Raw genomic sequence first — 19023 nt, forward strand, 5'->3', positions numbered from 1 at the left:
ATTTGTGGTGTCAAAATGAAACAAAGGTCTTTAAGCATATTGTGACAACATGACAGTAATTCACACATAGATGCTGAGGGACAAGTTTCTCTTCCAAAAAACCTTGGAAGCCCTGATGGAATCATGAAGCCTTTTAATAGCAAAAGATGTTATTTAAAATCTGCTGGACTCTATTAGCAAACCTGAAATGGGTCATGTCTCGGTCAGGATAAAGAAACGAGGGGTAACTCTACATTTTTTTCTTTTTTTTTTTTACGTTGTTTGAATCTCAGATATTGTTAAATTTATTTTCCCCATATTTTACTAATTATACATTTTTTTATATAGCAGTTTAATTAGTCCATAAAGTGTATTAATGGAGGGTCGAGAAGGGGTGAAACAGGAAAAAAAAAATGCTGCGTAAAAAAAAGGCAGGCTCTGAGTACAACCAATGAAAGAACGCGTACAATGTTACGTAAGCGCGTCCCTGCACGTACGGATGTAAAGGACAGGCCAGCGCGCCAAACTGACATTAACAGCTTAGGACCCGCAGAATACTTGAGCAATTATTTAAGTATTGGCGTCAAATAATCGATTTAGATCGTGTGAACACTGTGCCAACTAGACCCTGTACCAACTTACCCGGTTAAACCAGGATTCTTTGTTCTACGATGGGTTTGCTCGAGCGGTGTCTGGAGCTGTTCAACACCTCCAACCTGTACGAGGTTCTGGGTATAAACAAAGAGGCGAGTGAGGCAGACATCCGAAAGAACTACTACAAAGTGTCGCTGAAGGTCCATCCAGACAGAGCTCCAGACGACCCGCAAGCCACAGAGAAGTTTCAGGTCAGCTTTCAAAACTGGCAAGCTAGGAACTAGCATAGCTAACAGAAGCTAACTTATATTTGCGATAACTTCTGTAAAACCTAACATTAGCCGTCTTAAAAACACAGTTATTGCATGTTTTCCGTCAGTGCTGCGGCGCCGACACGTTTAAGAATCGAGTTTCAATGCGGACAAGAAATGTTTCGGACTGTTGATTCACGGTTACATTTGAGTGTAAAAATGTACCCGTAGGTGCTGGGAAAGCTTTATGCAGTACTGAGCGACAAGGAGCAGAGGGCCGTGTATGATGAGCAGGGGTTGGTGGATGAAGAGTCGGACGTCCTCAGTCAGGACCGCTGCTGGGAAGAATACTGGAGACTGCTCTTCCCCAAGGTACTGAAGCACAACAGTGGTCACGTCCCAAAAGCAGCACTTGCACAGAAGTTGTTGTTTTTGGCTAGACATTTATCAAAGCTGTTTTAGTGCAATGCCCGTATATTCATGTGCATTTATTAACCTCAAGCCTTGTGTGCATAAACTGCTGATAGATTATTAGTTTACTTTTTTATCAATCATAGACACCAGTATCATAATTTCAGTTATTGTGGATTTAAAAGGTTGCAGTAACCATAACAAAAAACATTTTGAATAACACTGAAAGACTAGAAGTAGTTGTCAGTTTTTTGTTTTTTTTCCCTATCCAAAATATTCATACATGCCCATTAATATTTAGATAAATGTCAGTAAGCAAGTCGCAGGACAAGCACACACTTTTTATTGCATCAACACATTTTGTGGATGTTTAACTACCACTCTTATCAGAAACTAATAGAGTTCATTTGAAATAGGTTGATGTTAACCCACTTTATTCCAGAGTAAGACGTGGTGACTCTGTGTTTTTGTTCTCAACATTAAAATTTGACCTAGTTTTAACCAGCTACAACCAAATGGAATAGATAAAGCAGGCTTATATCAAGACTCTGAAATAGCTCTGGCCCTAAATCTGTGAAAAACCTGTAAACTACGCCCAAAAGCTGAATAAGAAACAACTCAGTCTAAATTAGACCTGTAAATTCTGTCAAAAAAGAGAGGTCACACACATTATAATAAGGTCATTGACCTTGTTAATGGCCAATAAAATGCTTGTAGATGTACAATTTGCTAAGAGTCATTGAATATCAGTGAAGGTGTATGATTATTTCTGAGCCTTTATGCATAATTTTTACTATTCAAGTTTTTTTTTTTTTTTGCATCGTCATTCCAACCTTGAAACGCATCATCAAAAGTTGATTTATTTAGTGGGATTTTATTTATTTTTTTGTATTGTGTGTGCGAGACACTAAATCAAGCAGAAAACCATTCTTCACTTTGCTGAAAAGTGTTTGTTTTTTCTTTGTTTGTGCATCTGTATGAAACTAACTCCATTTTAAATATTTGCTCCTGATTACGATAAAAAAAAAAAAAAAAAAACTGGAGTCAGAATTAGGCTGCCTGTTACGGTGATCCGTCTTCCTGTTCCTCTCCTAGATCACAGTGCAGGACATCCTCGAATTTGAGAAGAAGTACAAGGGGTCCGACGAAGAGCGGGAGGACGTGATCCGGCTGTACGTGCAGCACGAGGGGGACATGGATGCCATCACGGCGTCGGCTCTCTGCAGCTCTCAGGAGGACGAGCCCAGGCTGTGCCGCATCATCCAGGCTGCCATCAAGAGCGGAGAGGTGGAGGCCTTTCGAGCTTTTACGAAGGAGAGTCGGGCGAAGAAGAGGGCTCGGAGAAAGAGGGTGAGAACTGAACCGTTTCCTGTTCTTGCGCAACACATGCACACGCAGAGGCAAACTTCTGTCATCTTCCCACTTCGCTAACGCCGTTGGTTGGAACTGATCTTTCAGGCTGACCGGGAGCGAGAAGAAGCCGAGGAAATGCAGAAAGAAATGGGGCTCGGTGAGGACGAGGAGAGCCTCGTCATGATGCTAAAGGTATCGCGTCCCTACGTGGGTCTATCTACAAAAAAGAAATGCAATAGGTTCTGTTCGGCTGGCCTGACTTTAATCTCTTCCACGTTTTTGCAGAAAAACCAGCAGTCCAGAGAGAGGAATTTCAACAGTTTGCTGTCAGATCTGGAAGCAAAGTACTCGCAAAAAGGCACGAAGCCACAAAAAGGAAAAAGAGCCAAAAAATAAATCTTAGGGGGGGAAAAAAAAAAAGTTTTTTATGTTGTTATTCCAGTTCAGACAAAAGCAAAAGTGTTTTAAGGATAACTGATTGCAAACCTGTTTCAGCCTCCACAAACATGTAAATCCTCTTATTTCTTGTAATGTGTTGTAAAAGTTCTATTAATAAATGCATGCGTTTACATAATTTATACACTTTATTTATTTTTTATTACAAAACAGATAATAGCATTGAGGAGGGGGAAAGGTTGTCACTTTGTCTCCCTTGTGAGAAACAAGTAAAGAAACTATTTGTGCACAAACCCTGATGTTACTCGTCAAAGTACGACCAGTTGGCTTTGCTCAAACAAAGAGCAAGTAAATTATATTAAATACACCACTTTGTTCAGACACCATAAATAAATTCCTTTTGTTATTTACAAATAATGTGTATGTTATAAGATTCCTACATTGTAGGATAATTCCGGCAAAAGCACCTTGAATATGGAGAGCTATTGAGACGGTGCTGTTTTTATGAGGGCCGGTTGGATCTTGATACAGTACGAAGCTCCCTGACATCAGAGCCGGGAGGAACATGTCCTATGAGCAGATATGGTTTATAGGTTTCCCTGCATAGTCATTTACGTTTACAGCAACACGTGAATATGCTGATTTTATACAGCAATAAATACTCATTCTCATCAAACATGTGAACACATATGACCCCATGCTGTACAAAGACCGATCGTTTTTCACGTTTGGCAGGCCCACAAGGTGATTTCTGAAATACAAAAAAAAAAAAAAAAAAGGCCTTAAAAAAATGTAATCAACAAAAACAAACTACTTCGACACAAGACTGAGGGCAGAGATGAGGCTGGTAAAGATGAACAGCAGGGAGGTTGTTGAGATCAAGGGCCCGGGGGGGAAGAACTACAAGCCAGGCCTGCTGGATCTGGATGAGATGCCGCTGCGGGTGTAGGAGCGAGACGGAACAGGAGCGACTGCTGGAAAACAGAGGAACATCCGACGATAAACCTGAGCTGTTTTTGCTGCTTATAAATGTAATGTTTCACACAGAAGATGACCTAGCTTGAGTTCAGCCGAGTTATTTTACTGACCTGCGACGGGGCTCTGAGGCTCGGGCTCTTCTTCGTCTTTGATGGGCGACGGCCCCAGCAGGTGGTGAGGATATGAGTCCAAGAAAGACGAGCTGCTGATGCCGAGACTGACACCGGTCACACCGATTCCCAGAGAGTCTGAAGGAAAACATCAACGTGGAAGTCGTTAAACAGCCCTAATAGAAAGTTAAGCTGTTAAAAACACTCCAGTGTGAAGTGAGTTTCCAACTAGCTGAGAAATGCCAATAATTACTGATTTCTTTCAGCAATACAATTCAAAAATAAATCTTAGAGAGTGAAACGTTTGTGTTTCTGTTCATTTTGGCGATTGTGGCTTATAGCCAACCAAAACCTAAAATTCAGACTCTCAAAAAATTAACATATTACATAAAGACAATTAAAATTTGATGCAGAAATTGTAGTTTTTGGAAGAGTGGTCACTTAATAGGACAGTAAATCCCAAAAGTGATTTGTTAAAGAAGCTAGCTGCTCACACAGGGTTGTACAGAAGCACATTAACTGAAGGTTGAGTGGAAGGAAAAAGTGTGTAGATGAGAGAAGAAAAGGAACGACCACATTTGTGCAGCATCGACTAGACCCGACTGCAGCCGTAGTTCAACCATGAGATATGTGATTTAAAATGAGATGAACTGTATAATGGAGCATAAGTAACTATGAGCAACTAAAGTACATCATGTGTTTAGTCTTCTTCCGGGTTTTGAACAACGGGATTTCTGACCTGTGCCTACAGAGGCTCTTCCTGGCCGACCCTGCCCGATGTTGTCCAGCACAGTGAAGGAACTCCGGTATGGAGTGTCTGACTGAAAGGCAAAATCAAGAGATTCGTCACAACAGCCTTCAATCGGAACATGCAAATAACACATTAAAGGCTGCAGTAAAATATAGAAGCGATGTTTCAGTCTTTCAGAAATAAAAAAAAAAAAAAATAAATCTCTCACCCTGTACGTGTGTGTCGTGTTGGGACGAGAGAAGACGTCTAGTATGTGGTGACGATCCCTCGGTACGGAACTTTGAGCTTCGTCGTTTAAGGCGCTGTGGGCGCGGCTGGAAGGACCTTTCTGGCGCTGAAGGGATTAAATTATGGAACGCAAACCATCATGGGGCAAAATTAACAGCTACGTAGTAATGCCCTAAGCTTTAAGCATTTCACAGAGCGCTGGTTAATCCATTGATGTTTAATGTTACGAAGTGACAAAACGTGAAAAGGTTTAAGAGGCATGGGTATTTTTGCACAGCTCCACACAGCGTTTGACATGTCGGGGATGAACACCACCAGCCATATTTGTGGTGCTGACATCTGTACCTGTGTGGGCTTCAACAGCAGCCCTGGGTGGGACGACTCGCCGTCTCCGGTTCCGATGGGGGGCAGGGGAGTGTTGCGGCTCAGGGCCACCAGCGGAGATGTTAATCGGTCGCTGGCTGTGGTTCTGTTGGAGAGAGGCGGACCGCTTTTCAGATTCTTTATTTTTTTTTGAAAAGTTCATTTGTTTCCAGTTAGAACAATGACAGCTGCAGTTCTGTGACACTGACATTTTATAAACGGTTAGCGTTGATGAGACTATATTTAACTTTAAGGATCAAACGTATTCCAATTCTCTTATTAAGATTTTAACTGCTTCGGGTGGAAAATTAGATCAAAATTAGTTTTATCCAAAGTTCGTCTGAAATTTACGGGCTAAGATCGCTCACAGCCATGACCCCGAGTGACATTTGTTTACATTAAAAAAAAAAAAAGAAAGAAAAAAAAAACGGGGCGGAGAGTGCAGGGTGTTCAGTAGGGTTACTGCAATGCTTCAACTCACAGTCGTGTCCCACGGATGACCTCGTCCAGGTATCCCCCTGTCCCGGCCTGACTCAAACTCGGAACAAGGGGCAGCAAGTTTCGGGGAGGGGGGTTTCGGCGGCGAGCTGACTGCAGTTGGCGGGACAAAGAGGAAGAGCTCTGCTCCAGGGCTCTGCGAGGACGAGGTCTGCTGGAAGGGACGGCGCTCGAGACTGGCCTGTGAGACGGGCGCTCCTCCGGATCCCTGAGTTTGAACAGAGAGAGAGAGAGAGAGAGAGAGACGCACGGTGGATCGACTGCTCTAAACCGGAAACGAAGCTCATTCGCGAAGGGTGAAATGTCTTCTTACTGGCTTCTCTCCAGCACAGCCAGGTTTCTCTGCTGCAGGGGGATGCTGTGAATCACGATGAGGTCGTTCAAGTTGTGCTGCGTTGCCGCTGCCCCTGCAGGCGTCCTGCCAGCCTGAGCGTAGGAAAAACAGGACTGAGTGGAGATACCAAGAGAGGCGGAACATGCAAAAATTTTGAGAAGCGTGGTTTAAGGGCAGAGACGACGAAGCGGGATGCAAAAGAAGGGAGGAATCCCTGGAGAACACAAGTTAGTTACTTCCAAAATACAGCCATCATGCAGCAAAGACACCAAGCGGATAATTGCAGTAAACATTCAAAAAGATTTGAAAAGAAAAACATCAAAGTAAAAAAATAAAAAAAGAAGTTGTGCATCTCACAAATGTGTTGAAGATGATTAAAGAGATGAACAGTGGGGATGCTTTGGTGTTAATCAACAGGCACAAGCACAGATATTCACGATAATGAGCTTCTACAGATGGCGTGCACACATCCCACTACTGCTCTGGCTTGAAGCAGGAGAGTTACATACAGCTGAAGGCCTTTTCTGCTTTTTGGATTTCCATCTGGACTTGTGCTTTGAGCCCCTTGACTTTGTGTTCTTTAGAAAAGAGGGACGGGGGGAGGGAGGATTGGCACGTTCGAAGAAAGACAGCAGATATGGCGAAAGTAGAGAAGAAACAGTGGAGCAAGTAGAGTAATACAAAGTTAAGAAGGCAAAATATACAAAAACAGCAAGTCCAAAAATACTTTAGAATAAAGGGACTGAAACAGACTGAGAAAGTGAAGAGCAACAGGCAGGAATGAAAACTCTGGGGAACACAAGACGTCCCGACTGAAAACGCTTTACTTACTGCCTCAAGCACAGACTTCTCCGAACTGATTGGCACCCCCTGGTAAAGACGTTCAGATAGTCTTAAAATAAATCCATCTTTTGTGGTAGGATCATAAGCTGATGCAGAATATTTAAAAAAAAATCTAAATAATAGCTACATTGTATTCAGTAGGGAGTATAACTCCAATTTAGGAAATAACAATCACCACTGGCTCAATATATGGTACAACACTTTGCTCAACTACTCCCTTTGCCAAAAGGACAACACTTTATGAGTTGCTTTGGAGATAAGCCATTGATGAACCATTTAGCCTGTTGTTTTTTTTGGATTGCTCTATTACTTAGAGACTCGATCGGCATTCATTTTCAGCTTTCTGGCAGACGTTTTAATTTCCCTGATATTTCAAAGAGTTAATGAAGGATAATAAAGTTCCCAGGGCCTGTGGAGGAGAAACAGGACCACTGCATCACAGGTCCTCTACCGAACTTAACAGCAGGCAAGTATCCAAACCCTCACCCTATGTTTCACACCGGACCCGCATGGAGTGTTTGTGGCTTCAGCTGCATACAACTTAAAGGAATCACTAACAGTGTTAGATAATTTGTTAAAAACAACTTTCTTTTAACAGAAGACATTTTTCCCCCTCTAAATAATAATATAAAAAAAAAATCAAATCATAAATAAATGAATAAAAATATCTGTGATAATGTGCTGCTTCAATAAAACAAAGCTTGTAGTCTCCTTTTTCAGGGGTAAAATAGGGGTTTTGACCAGGTTATGTCCATGTCAAATTGTTTTCATTGAAGTAGACTGAGAAAAAGTCCGAATTTGTTTTCTGATTAACTCCGACTGATATTTATGAAATAAGCCGCCTCTCATGTCTAGTCCTTCTCAAACCACTGACCTGGAGCTGCTGTCCAGACGTGAGCGGTGGCACTCGGCTCTGACCGAGTTTTGGAAGCGCGGCGGGCAGCGAGGAGAGCAGCATGAAAGGATTCGGAGCGTCTGGCTGCACAGGGCTCAGGCTCCCAGATAGTGTTTCGTCATCTGCCAATAACATATCAACATTAATATTCAGAAACATATAAAAGGGGCTTTGACACATTTTACATTTAAAAATTCCCTACTTTTCCACACTCAACTTTACAACTTTGTCGTTGGAAAATAGTAAATGAAAAAAGTTTCCCATAGTCCTTAAATTTATGGCAGATATTTTTGAAAAACATTAAAAAAAAAACTGGGAGGAAGGAAAGAGAGACAACACAACAAAGGAACTAAAGAGAGGAGCGACACAATCCCGATACGACTACAATCAAATTCCATTATTTTTCCAGACCGCGAAAGAACCCTATATGTGCAAAAGTTAAACTCTATTACAAAGTAAAAGCGTCTAGCATTACGGGAGGTGCAGCACTCCCAGTGACGTTGAACCAGCTCTTTCATCCAGCCGACCAGCTCCCGCCAGACGTCGTCAAACAGCAGGTCGAGAACAGCCTGCCGGCGGCAGCGGTACGGTGAGACCGGGGGCAGGCAGTGATGCCGCCGGACAGACTCCGGACATTCCTCGTGACACTCATTCCTTTTGGAGAAAGAAAATACTCGTTCTACTGTTCTGCGAAGGGAATAGCACTTGCACAGGAGGACTTTTTGGGATTTATGTGATTTATGAATGTGGACAACTCACAAGTCCCGGCTATCAAAAGCCAGATATTCCTCCATCACACCCTCCACTTCAATCACTCTCGGCTGGTCGTAGCTGCTAGGCTCGCTGTTAGGAGGGCCATTGAACTCTTTGATCAGTGCAGCTTTCCTGCCCTGAACATTCAACCTATTATTTTTTTTCCCCCAAAAAAGAAAACATTATTCAAATTATTTTTGCAGGATTCTCAGTACAGGCATAAAAAAACTGAAGAAAGAAAATTAGTCTTAAAACACATCTTGAGACGCAGAAAAAAACACAATGCAAACGCACTTAATCTTACCAAGAGTTTTTGGTCTAGTTTCCACAGCAACTATTTCTCATATTTCTTGCTGAAAAGTTACTTGTAAGTTATCTTGTTCCTATTTCAAATGTACCAACATGCTTGCACTAAAGACTAGACAAAAATACTTGGTAAGATTTGGGATTTTTGCAGCGCGTCATGCATGTGCACCCTGATCTGATCACAGCAGCCCAGTTTGTAAGCGTTCTTAGTCAGACAGTGTCGCAGCCTTGTGCACACTACTCTGGAGTCCCATCTGTATATTTTAAATATCCAACATGACATTGGCCCAAATACCTAATTAACAAGGCAGAGTATGTAGGTCACAGAGCTAGAGTCAGTCAGGACTTATTTATAACAGCTTTAAAATAACAGATTTGCAGAGAAACTACTGAATACAGTGAATAAAGATTGAATGAGCTGATGAAAAAGACGTAACATTTTCGATTCGCTAAAAAGAACCCGATGTGACCACCAGCAAAAGAAAACTACCTCTGAGAAGATAAAGTGCCTGAAATTCTTCAATCAGTCAGCAAACCAGTGGGTCTGTGTTTTTAAAACTTACTCTGCAGCCCCTTTCTCTTTGCCTTGGCTCTTCACAGTAGATTTTCTGTCTGTTGACGGGTTGCTGGCACGACTGACTGTCCCTGGAGTGGCGTACCACTGGAAGCCCTCGTCGGTGGGGCACAAAAGCTGAGTCCCCAGGATCCTGAGGGACACACAAACACACACAGAGAAAATGAAAAAGTAAAACAAAAGCTACGAGCTGAAGGACAAACAACAGATAAGTTACCGAAGATGTGGAAAGCGTGTGGTCCACTGCTGGCATTCGTCCTGCAGCCCCTGGAGTATCCCCCCCCCACAGCCTCTCCCTTCGTACAGCTCCTTGTCGATCTCATCAAACATCTGCTGCACCTGCCGCGACGCCGCCTTGTCAAACTCCTGCGGGACACAGAAACAAAAACACAGTCGGGGAAGATATTTATCCCTCTGTTCTGGTATGCTAAATCTACTGATGAAAGCTGCTGCTTAGCATTCTGATCCCATCTGCAAGGAGCTGCAGAGTTTATTAATAAAATAAGCTCCTATGGATTGTTGCAAGTGGAGCAATCATTTGAAATTAAAAAAAATAGAGGGACACAGGAAGAAAAAGAGTAGAGCTGCGAGTTATTATTTTTCTTGAAAGCATTAAGAGTTGAAAATAGGTTGAATGTAGAAAGAACAGGGAAGCGAAGCAACGAGAACGAGGTCTTGCATAAAAACAACCAGCATACAAATTAGCCATCTGGTATATTACATGGATACCGTTTCTGTTTCCCACACATTTTCCAAAAGGTGATAAATGCTAGTTAGATTTAATTAAAATGTGGCAGCATGCTTGTGTAGAAGCAGAACAAACTGTAGAGAAGGCATTCAGCACAAAAAAAAAGGAACGTCTTTTACAACTCACAGGGTCGGAGGGAGGTGGGGGTTGGGGAGGGGGTTTCATTTCATGCCAAGATTTCTTTCTGAAGAAGAGCAGACTTACATCATAGCCCCAAGAGAAAACGGAGCTCCTTTCTGTGGAGATGCCGGTTCCTGTGGAGCTGTGAATGCCGGACCAGGACTGGCTGGGTGATACTGAGATGACGGTTGGGCCGTCGGAGTGGTCCGAGGCGGCAGACGTCTGCGAGCTGCATGGAAAACACAGTAATCTTTTATTTTAAATCAACCAAAGTCAAGACTTGAATCCAACCGAGAAGCTATGAAAATTGATATTTTTACGGATGCTCCCTAACTAATCTGATGGAGGTCGAACTACTTTGACTTTTTGAGTCTCTAAATGCGCAAAGCTGGTAAAGCCATGCCCAAAAGACTTCTATGTTTAGTTGTAAAAAGTGCCATTAACCTTCAACTTCTCCTCTCCGTAAATCTATCGAACACAATCCTAGTGGAACGCATTGAAGTTTGAGGATGAAATGTGAAACAGTCTAACACCAACACTCAAGAAGTATAAATACTTTGCAAGGCACTGAATCTCCTGTAAGAAATGTGCATAGGGTACAAAATCTGTGATAATGCTCAAAGACTTTTTAGGCCAAACCTATTTATTTTTCTATGTTTTATTTGAATAAACAAAACCGGTCTAATAATATACATTTAAATGCCAAATAAATCTCTTTAATGGGGCTACGGAAATATAATTAGAAGTGACTGGTGATAGAATCAAAGTGGAAATAAGGAGCAAATGTCAACTTAATAGAATATTCTAACAGCCTGCCTAATTATTCATCCTTTTGACTGCACATCTGAAGGAGGCAATGTGATATTAATTAATCCGCTGCTTCTGGGTGTCACATGGCGAGAACTCGGAGAATCGGCTGTCTGCTCAAGACGGTGTACAGTTACAAAATATCCAGAGTGTCTGTGTTTGCGTACTCGGTGCAAACGCTCGTTCTACGTCTTGCTCTGGACATGCAAAGGTTTGAACGTTAAAGGTGAGGGGGTGGGGGTCGAACTCAAGCCTACAGGCACTTGGTCACCTGTTGTGTGCAGAGACGGCTTCCTGCAGGTCATGGAGGTAACGCGGAGAGGCTTTGATATCGTCTGCTTCTTCAGGGAGAGGGTGGTGATCGAGGCTGCTTCGAGACAAACCACGACTGCACAGAAGGAACATTGAGAAATGATCGGCAACGTGGCGCTTGAGGATGAAGCCTGACAGCTTGTCTTCATGATGACATAAGAGAGATGCTGTGTTTCTCTTCTACTGAAAACAACATAAAATCATGAAAAAAGGTGGGAGAAGGTGGACTGAAGCAATACTATCTCCCTGGGAACTAATAAAACTTGTAAATGACATTAAACACCTCCAATATGAAAGCAAAAGCTAAAAAGAAAAATTTTACTTACCCTAAGTTTTCCCACCGCTTGAGATAGTACCACAAACTACTTGTACCAAGAATATGGAGCATAAACTGATTGCCATTATTGAAATACACAAAAGTTTTAAAAGGTTGACAAAAAATATTTCTTCATACCTTCTCTGTGGTTTACAGTCCTTTATAATAAGATGCATGAAAAAAGTGCCAGACTAACCAAAGTTACCTAAACTATGGAGCAGAGAGAACAGCATTACATCGCCTCCTCCTGCTGCTGCACATTATGTCAGCCGAATGAAATAAGACTATAAAAATAAGAGAAGTGTGACTATTTGGATATATTTCCAGTGTGATAAATAAAAATTAATGGAGCCTCAGCCATTTGCATTTAGCAGCTAGTATCAGCTTGCTATGGTTGTGTAAAAACATTACTTTTTATCTCATTATTTTTACTGATAATCCATATACCGGATTATCTTTACAGTAGTAGGAACAACTATCGCTTCTCTGTTTTAAAGAAACCACTTGGATCATGTTAAATACTTTCTTTTAACATGTAGATACCTTGAAACTGTGATACTTCACTCAAGGTTATTACACCATTAAAATCTCATACTGGCCTGTACCTACAGCAGGCAATCAAAACATAATCTTCTCGTCTAAACCGCTAAAATTGACAGTGGTGTCTAAGCAAATAGCTACATGATAATAATTATATTGATAACAAATAGATAATGATTAAAGTGGAGAAATTTATATAAAGACCTCCAACTAGTTTACAAAGCACAGTGGGGGGAAAAAAACTGCTTGGTACTCACATCTCAAGTTTATGCGATACTGGTCTCCTGTTGTACCGTGAAATCATCCTCTTTTCTCTCCGGTTCAAGGGCTCGAGACCACGTCTCTCTTCCCCGCCTCCTCTCGCTCGACTCTCTGCAAACAGCATAGAGGGAGCTCCAACATCTCCTCCAGTCGCCTTGTGGGTACCCACCAGGGAAAAGCCTGGATCTGGAATGTTGGACGGGGCTGCGGCTAACGCTGGAGGGGGAGGCTACGCTTGAAAATGAGCTAACTAGCGTTGCGTGAACGGTGACACAAACGTACTATAAGAGAAAGGTGGTGCCGCAGCACTTGTATAATTTGACTCATCGTCGGTTTAATCTGGCTACACCAGATAGCTGTCGAATGTCGTCAAATATTTACCTGTCTGTCTTTCTTAGAGTCTAAACTATTTGAGAATTTGCGATGCTAACTAGCACCAACGACGACAACAATAGCACGGCTGTCATGGAGACGGGACTTCACAGCCGCACGGTTACCTGGGAAATGTATTTCCTCTCTGGGAAAATAATTCGTGTCACGTGCATAATATAATTATTTTGCTAGACTTGTTTTGGAAAAAATATAGAAACATGGAGAAAAAAATTACAAAAACAGAAAAACTGCATACATTTCTTTAAAAAAAACAGCAACAATATTATAACGTATGTTTAGTAAAAACTTTGTATAACACTGTGAAAAGTAGAAAACATGTGCCGCTTTGTTGTATTGCATTGTATATTGTTTTTTTTCCCCCCATATATGTTAAATGCACAAATCATTTGTATCCAGACATTGAAGATTCATTTTAAAATTCTTTTTTTTTTTAACTTTGTAATTAAGTCGCATTGTGTCCTCGTTTATTCTGTGTACTTATATTTTATTACTCTTCAGTCTTATTTGATCAGATATTTATTTTCCACAAATGGATCTTGTTGTTGTTAATTATTGTGCATCTTGGTTTTATTCTTAAGGTTCAATGTTATTTAAAATGGTATTGTAAAGCACAAATACAAATAAAGCTTTTCAAAAATCTCTTCTGTGTTATTTTCCTACATTTCCCATAGTTCATCGTAGTGACGTGCTACGTTTGTAAAATGTTTCCGATTCTGACCAGTCTACAACTTCATTTTTTATTAATTTGCTTTTATACTTAACCAATCTGAAAAAAAATATATTTTTAAAAAGCTATTTATTAAATTTGTAAAATTGATAATTTTGTCAGTAGACACTTTGTAACTTATCAAACCGGAACTCTCTGACAAATGTCTTAGGGTGAAGCCGGCTAGAAATTAGGGAAGGACCTAAACACTGACAGATGGCGTGATTACAACGTAACCCAAACTAGAGTGTGTTTTCTCCGAATATAGACACGTTTTTGCAATGGACTGAAATAAAATGTCACATTTTGAAGATAACTAGACAGGGTGACGCTCATCAACAGTTTCTTATTTTGGGTTTAACTGTTTCCGGACACTGGCGACACATCAAAGACTTCTGAAATCTGGTTTACTGTTGTTTTATCAGTCGTTTCTCTAAAGAAAATCACAATGGATGTTCTGCAGATGAGGTCGATTCCGGAAGATATGGTTCAGTACAAATTCTTACTGGTCCAGTCAGACGGCATGTCTTCCCAGCAGACCGAAGAACGGCTCAAACACCTGACTGAGGAAATGTTGGCTAAGGTTGCCCAGCTTCTGGTCCAGTACATCTGGCAGGATCAACCATTCAACCTCAAATACCATCCCGAAAAAGGTAGTATTTTCTGGTTTTGCTTTACAACTCAGATGAGTTTATTTTAAATATGCTGATGTACACACGTTTGATGACATCCCTGGAGAAGACGCCTTAAAAAAACCTTTCATTTCATTAACATTATCTCTCATGCATTAACTCATGCTCACTGTAATAAAACATGGCTGGGGATCTAAGCAATGTAACTTTCCTGTTCGCTGACAGGAGATGTTCCCGCTCACATTGGAGGCAGCACTCGGTATGGAGACAACATTGAGGATGAGTGGTTTGTTGTTTACCTCCTGCTGCATCTCACAGAGTTGTTCCCAGAACTTGCAGCCAGGTTAGACAAGATGCTGCTGAATTTACATATATATAAAAATAACTATTTACTTGCTTCGTATAAACTGAAAGTACTGTTTGTGTGTGCAGAGTTGAAGACAACGATGGGGATTTTCTTCTTATTGAAGCAGCGGATCATCTTCCCAAGTGGCTGAACCCAGACACAAGTGAAAACAGAGTGAGTCTTCCAAAAACAAAGCCTGTCTACACCAAAACAGTCAGCGATTAACCAAAAACACATCTTAACGTACATGTTTCAGAGGAATATAACAGTGACTGGTTGAAAGGATGTGTGTGATTTATTTAGTGGAGAGTGAAATAAAGCAGCTGTTTTTTTTTCTTTCTTTTGCAGGTCTTCATCTACAGGAGAGAGTTGCACATCCTTCCCTGCCCATCCAAGTCCAGTTCAATTGGCTTTTCTCTGGATGTGGTCCCCAGTTTGGCACAAGCTCTAGCGCTGCTTTCGGCTCACCCAGAAGTTTGTCTAGCTAGCCCCAAAATCCGTTCAGCTCTAAAGAAAAGGCTACAAGGGTGAGCTTTTACACAATCCCAGTTTTCTTTGATTTTTTTTCTACAGTAATTACATGTGAAATGCAAATGGAACAACCTCCTGAGGACGTCTCTGTAAATTATCAGAAAGTAAAAAAAATATATACATGACGTGCATTTTTGGACATTTATGTAGATACCCAGAGAAGATTAAGGCTAATCTCCACCGGGCCCACTGCTTCATCCCTGCCGGCGTTGCCTCTGTTCTGGCACAGCGTCCAGACTTGGTCGCCCCCGCGGTCTCGGCCTTCTACCTGCGGGATCCAGTAGACCTGCAGGCCTGTCGCAGCTTCAGGACGTTTCCTCCTGATACGAGAGTCCTCGCCTCGGTAGACGCATGCAAAATATGCAGGATTTGTTTGTGCTGGCCTTTCAGCTTTCATGACACGGCGTCCTTCTTCTGCTTGAATTTCCAGGTGACATTCACCCGCTGCTTGTACGCCCAGCTGCAGCAGCAGCAGTTCACCCCAGATCGGAGGAGCGGCTTCGACCTGCCGCTTCGCTCTCATCCACGATACAAGGCTCATGAACTCGGGATGAAACTGGTGAGGCGTGGTTTGGGGTTTTCTTTTGTCACGAGGAAGAAGGCGAAGCTAACGGTGGAAATGTGAATCTGTTTTCACCTTATTCTCAGGCTCACGGCTTTGAGATCCTGTGCTCTAAGAGCAGGCTGCCGTCCTCGGAGGCCGACGCTCCTGTGAGCTGCAACCCTCAGTGGAAAAACTTCTTGGAAAGTCTAAAAAAGAACGGCTACTTCCGAGTGAGTCGCACTCTTTTCTTTTTTTTTGTCCACACTTCTATAAACAGCAGATGTAGCATTTCTCCCAGGAAGCTCGTTTTTAATGTCCATGTTGTCAAATGCAGGGCCAGCTGGAAGGTTCGGCGTTTCACAAAGAACTCTTAAGATCTGCAGAAATCTTCTTCAAACAGTCGGTTGCCTCAAAGTCGAGGTGAGGAATCAGTCATGTGCTTTCAAGTGTAGAGATCAGCCTGGCAGATGATGAATGTAAACACCAGGATTCATGATTTCCACGAAGATCGCTGCATTGTGTTCTACAAATTTAATTTTGTATTTGTGGTTTAAGTTGGGACTGACAATTGTAATGTTTATTAAGCTGACAAAAAAACCACACTTGTGTTTTTTTCCCCTCAACATTCCTGCTGTGAATTTTGTTTCAGCTCCATTTCTGCAGGCGAGGAGATTCTCCAGCTGCTTCACAGCAGTCCTCTCAACCTGGAGGAGTTCAAGAAACTGGAGGCACAGCTCCCCCCGGAGGACAGTGAGTGAACAGCTTCACAGAAACGGAGTAGATCCTTTTCTTGCTATAAAAGTATCTATAAAATAATCACATTGAAGACTTGATAGGAAAGAAAAATGTGACACACATTTAGAAGATTTCAGTAAAAAAAAAAAAAAAAAACAGCCTACCACTCTTTCATGCAACTGACAGCCACTGAGCAGCAACACGTGGGGGTGGGGCGACACTTCATTTCCCACATTTTCTCACTTTGGCACTTTCTACTGCATCTCAGTGAAAGAGCTCAAAACAAATGCATGTACATTGCCTATATCATCCTTCCTCTGCTCATTTGCAATTTCCTATCATACATTTGGTTATTTTTTTTTCCTTTTTACTAATCTAAAGGCGACAGCTGGTTGGAAATCACAGCTCAGGATTTAGAGCAGTTGCTGCAGGAGAGAAGCGGCAGGGTTGCTGATGTCGGCAGTGAAGGCTTCAGCTCGGCCAAGCAGAAGCGGCCTGTCGAGGAGGCTGCAGGGAAGGAGGATGAGGAGGACACCAAGAAGGAAGAAGAAGGTTACAGTCTTGTAGCCGTCAGTCAAGGGATGAAGGACTTCCTCAACACCATGTCGTCTCATGAGGGGGCTGAAGCACCCTGGTGAGATAAGTTACATGCAGTCATTTTAAAAAAAATATATATATATATTTTTCTAACTCTGGTTTGATAGTTCCTGTTTTGTTTAAATGTTTTTTAGGAGCCTTCAGACTCAGCTTTTCAGTTTTGACCCAGGCTCGATGGCCAGCGCACTAGATAAGCTCTTAGGTACGTAAGGGCAATGATTGATTCTTCCTCCGTTCCGTCATTTTATTTCATCATTTTAAATATTTTAGGAGTGTTGTGGAAAATAATATATATATATTTTACCAAGCACTGTCAGGTGAAATCACTCAGGTTTATTCATATATTGTGCACAATACAGGGAGCTTGTAGGACAGTCAATAACTAAGCAGGTCTGGGTGAAAAGCTCTGCCAGGCAGAGACAACACATGAGTTTCATACCAAGGATAAGGAATTCAAAACAAGGAGCAAGACAGTCTGCTTCTGATGCAGCTGTAGAAAACAACTTCCAACCTTGTACATGCAACCCAAATAGTTCTTCTGGTGAGAGCTCGCAAGCATTTAATATAACACAATCAGCAGATGTTAACTTGTAGTAATTTTCTACCACAGGAGGCAAAGAAGAAGAGCTAGATTCAGATGATCTGGATGATGATGATGATGATGATGATGAGGAGAAGGAGGAGGGAGAGGAAGAGGTGTTGAATGAGACAGAGGAAGGCTCATCTGGTCCTACAGAGATGAGCGCAGCCGAAACTCTGGACAGCCTCAAGAGTTACATGGACCAAATGGATCAGGAGCTGCAGAGCACTAATGTTGGGAAAAGCTTCAGTCAAACGGTAAATACTATGTTTTATGTTTTTATACAAAATGTAGCAGGTTTAAAATGCACCCAGGCCATTGCGAATGTGTGACTTCTACAGAACTACAAGGCCTTCGTGAACAATGACTCGTCTCTTTCCCCGACGGGAGACGGGCTTTCGACGGAGGAGGGAGGAGTCGACGAGGCTGAGGAGGAGATCCAGCCTTTAGACATCGATGTCAACTTGGTGGCGAATCTCCTGGAGTCTCTGAGCAGCCAGGCTGGACTGGCTGGACCTGCTTCTAACCTGCTGCAGAGCCTGGGAATACAACTACCACCCAACTCGGATCCTTCATAGATAAGATGGGGAGGGGGGAATGAGGAAGAGGACTGAAACCATGAGTCTGAAACTGGTTGACACAGAGGTGATGAATGGACAGAGGACAAAGTCTGGTGTCCTTATGTCAAATTTTTTTGTTGCTTTTTTTACATTTCAGTGCTGACCTCAGATGTTGATGTCTATTTTTCCACCACAAAACATAAATAGACTGTGCAGATTGTGTTGATTTTTCCTGTCATGTGTTGTGTCAGAAAAACCTCTTATTTCAGGATTAACACAAGTTGGATTTTCAATAGAGCCTAGAAGATGCAAGGCTCACGTTTTTTTGAAACCACTGAAAATGGGGAATTAACTTATTATATCATGAACTGTTAATACACATAATACTGTGATTGGATGCATGTTTTTATCATTTTTTTACATGTTATCACTCATAATAAACATGTTTTCTAGATAGTTTTAATTCCTCCTTTCATTGTGTGAATGCTTCGTTGAGATGCTTCCGCAATGCCACAGGAGTCCACATGGGGTAAATGAAGTTGATCATACATGACCAGAAATCGAACACTCGCAGTCTATAACAAGTCTCGCAGTTGAAAGTGCAAATCAAAGCAGAGACCAAGCAGTGAAATCAAAGGTGTTAACTGAGATAAAGATAATACCTTTATCAAGGACATA

General features: G+C 41.9%; 3 protein-coding genes across 10 annotated transcripts; 2 read left to right on the forward strand and 1 right to left on the reverse strand.

Moving 5' to 3' along the window:
• Positions 1-457: 457 nt before the first annotated feature.
• dnajc9 (DnaJ (Hsp40) homolog, subfamily C, member 9) lies at positions 458-3166 on the forward strand. Its single transcript, XM_008429231.3, has 5 exons — positions 458-824; positions 1056-1196; positions 2331-2585; positions 2694-2780; positions 2874-3166. The coding sequence occupies exons 1-5, from the start codon at positions 651-653 to the stop codon at positions 2982-2984; spliced, it is 768 nt and encodes a 255-aa protein (XP_008427453.1). The 5' UTR covers positions 458-650; the 3' UTR covers positions 2985-3166.
• On the reverse strand, positions 3160-13220 carry fam149b1 (family with sequence similarity 149 member B1). 8 transcript variants are annotated; one of them, XM_081616045.1, is made up of 17 exons: positions 12718-13219; positions 11564-11680; positions 10570-10714; positions 9835-9983; positions 9607-9750; positions 8744-8887; positions 8460-8638; positions 7964-8106; positions 7078-7116; positions 6756-6824; positions 6226-6338; positions 5896-6120; positions 5397-5520; positions 5032-5157; positions 4812-4893; positions 4073-4210; positions 3160-3955 (listed from the first exon to the last, which is right to left on the reverse strand). In XM_081616045.1, exons 1-17 carry the CDS (start codon positions 12843-12845, stop codon positions 3885-3887), a joined length of 2136 nt encoding a protein of 711 aa, XP_081472171.1. In that variant the 5' UTR covers positions 12846-13219; the 3' UTR covers positions 3160-3884. The 8 variants fall into 8 exon arrangements, with proteins under 8 accessions (XP_081472171.1, XP_008427449.1, XP_008427448.2 ...); XM_008429227.3 differs by having other exon boundaries at positions 3160-3958; positions 12718-13217; XM_008429226.3 differs by having other exon boundaries at positions 6756-7116; positions 12718-13220.
• A 779-nt stretch (positions 13221-13999) lies between these two features.
• ecd (ecdysoneless homolog (Drosophila)) lies at positions 14000-18801 on the forward strand. The gene is made up of 13 exons (XM_008429232.3): positions 14000-14473; positions 14678-14795; positions 14885-14972; positions 15147-15325; positions 15480-15672; positions 15760-15888; positions 15978-16103; positions 16208-16293; positions 16523-16623; positions 16990-17242; positions 17340-17407; positions 17816-18042; positions 18127-18801. The coding sequence occupies exons 1-13, from the start codon at positions 14269-14271 to the stop codon at positions 18361-18363; spliced, it is 2010 nt and encodes a 669-aa protein (XP_008427454.1). The 5' UTR covers positions 14000-14268; the 3' UTR covers positions 18364-18801.
• The last annotated feature ends 222 nt before the right edge of the window (positions 18802-19023 follow it).

The sequence above is a fragment of the Poecilia reticulata genome, chromosome 15 (genome assembly GCF_904066995.2).
Source record: "Poecilia reticulata chromosome 15, P_reticulata-male-v2, whole genome shotgun sequence".
NCBI lineage: Eukaryota > Metazoa > Chordata > Actinopteri > Cyprinodontiformes > Poeciliidae > Poecilia > Poecilia reticulata.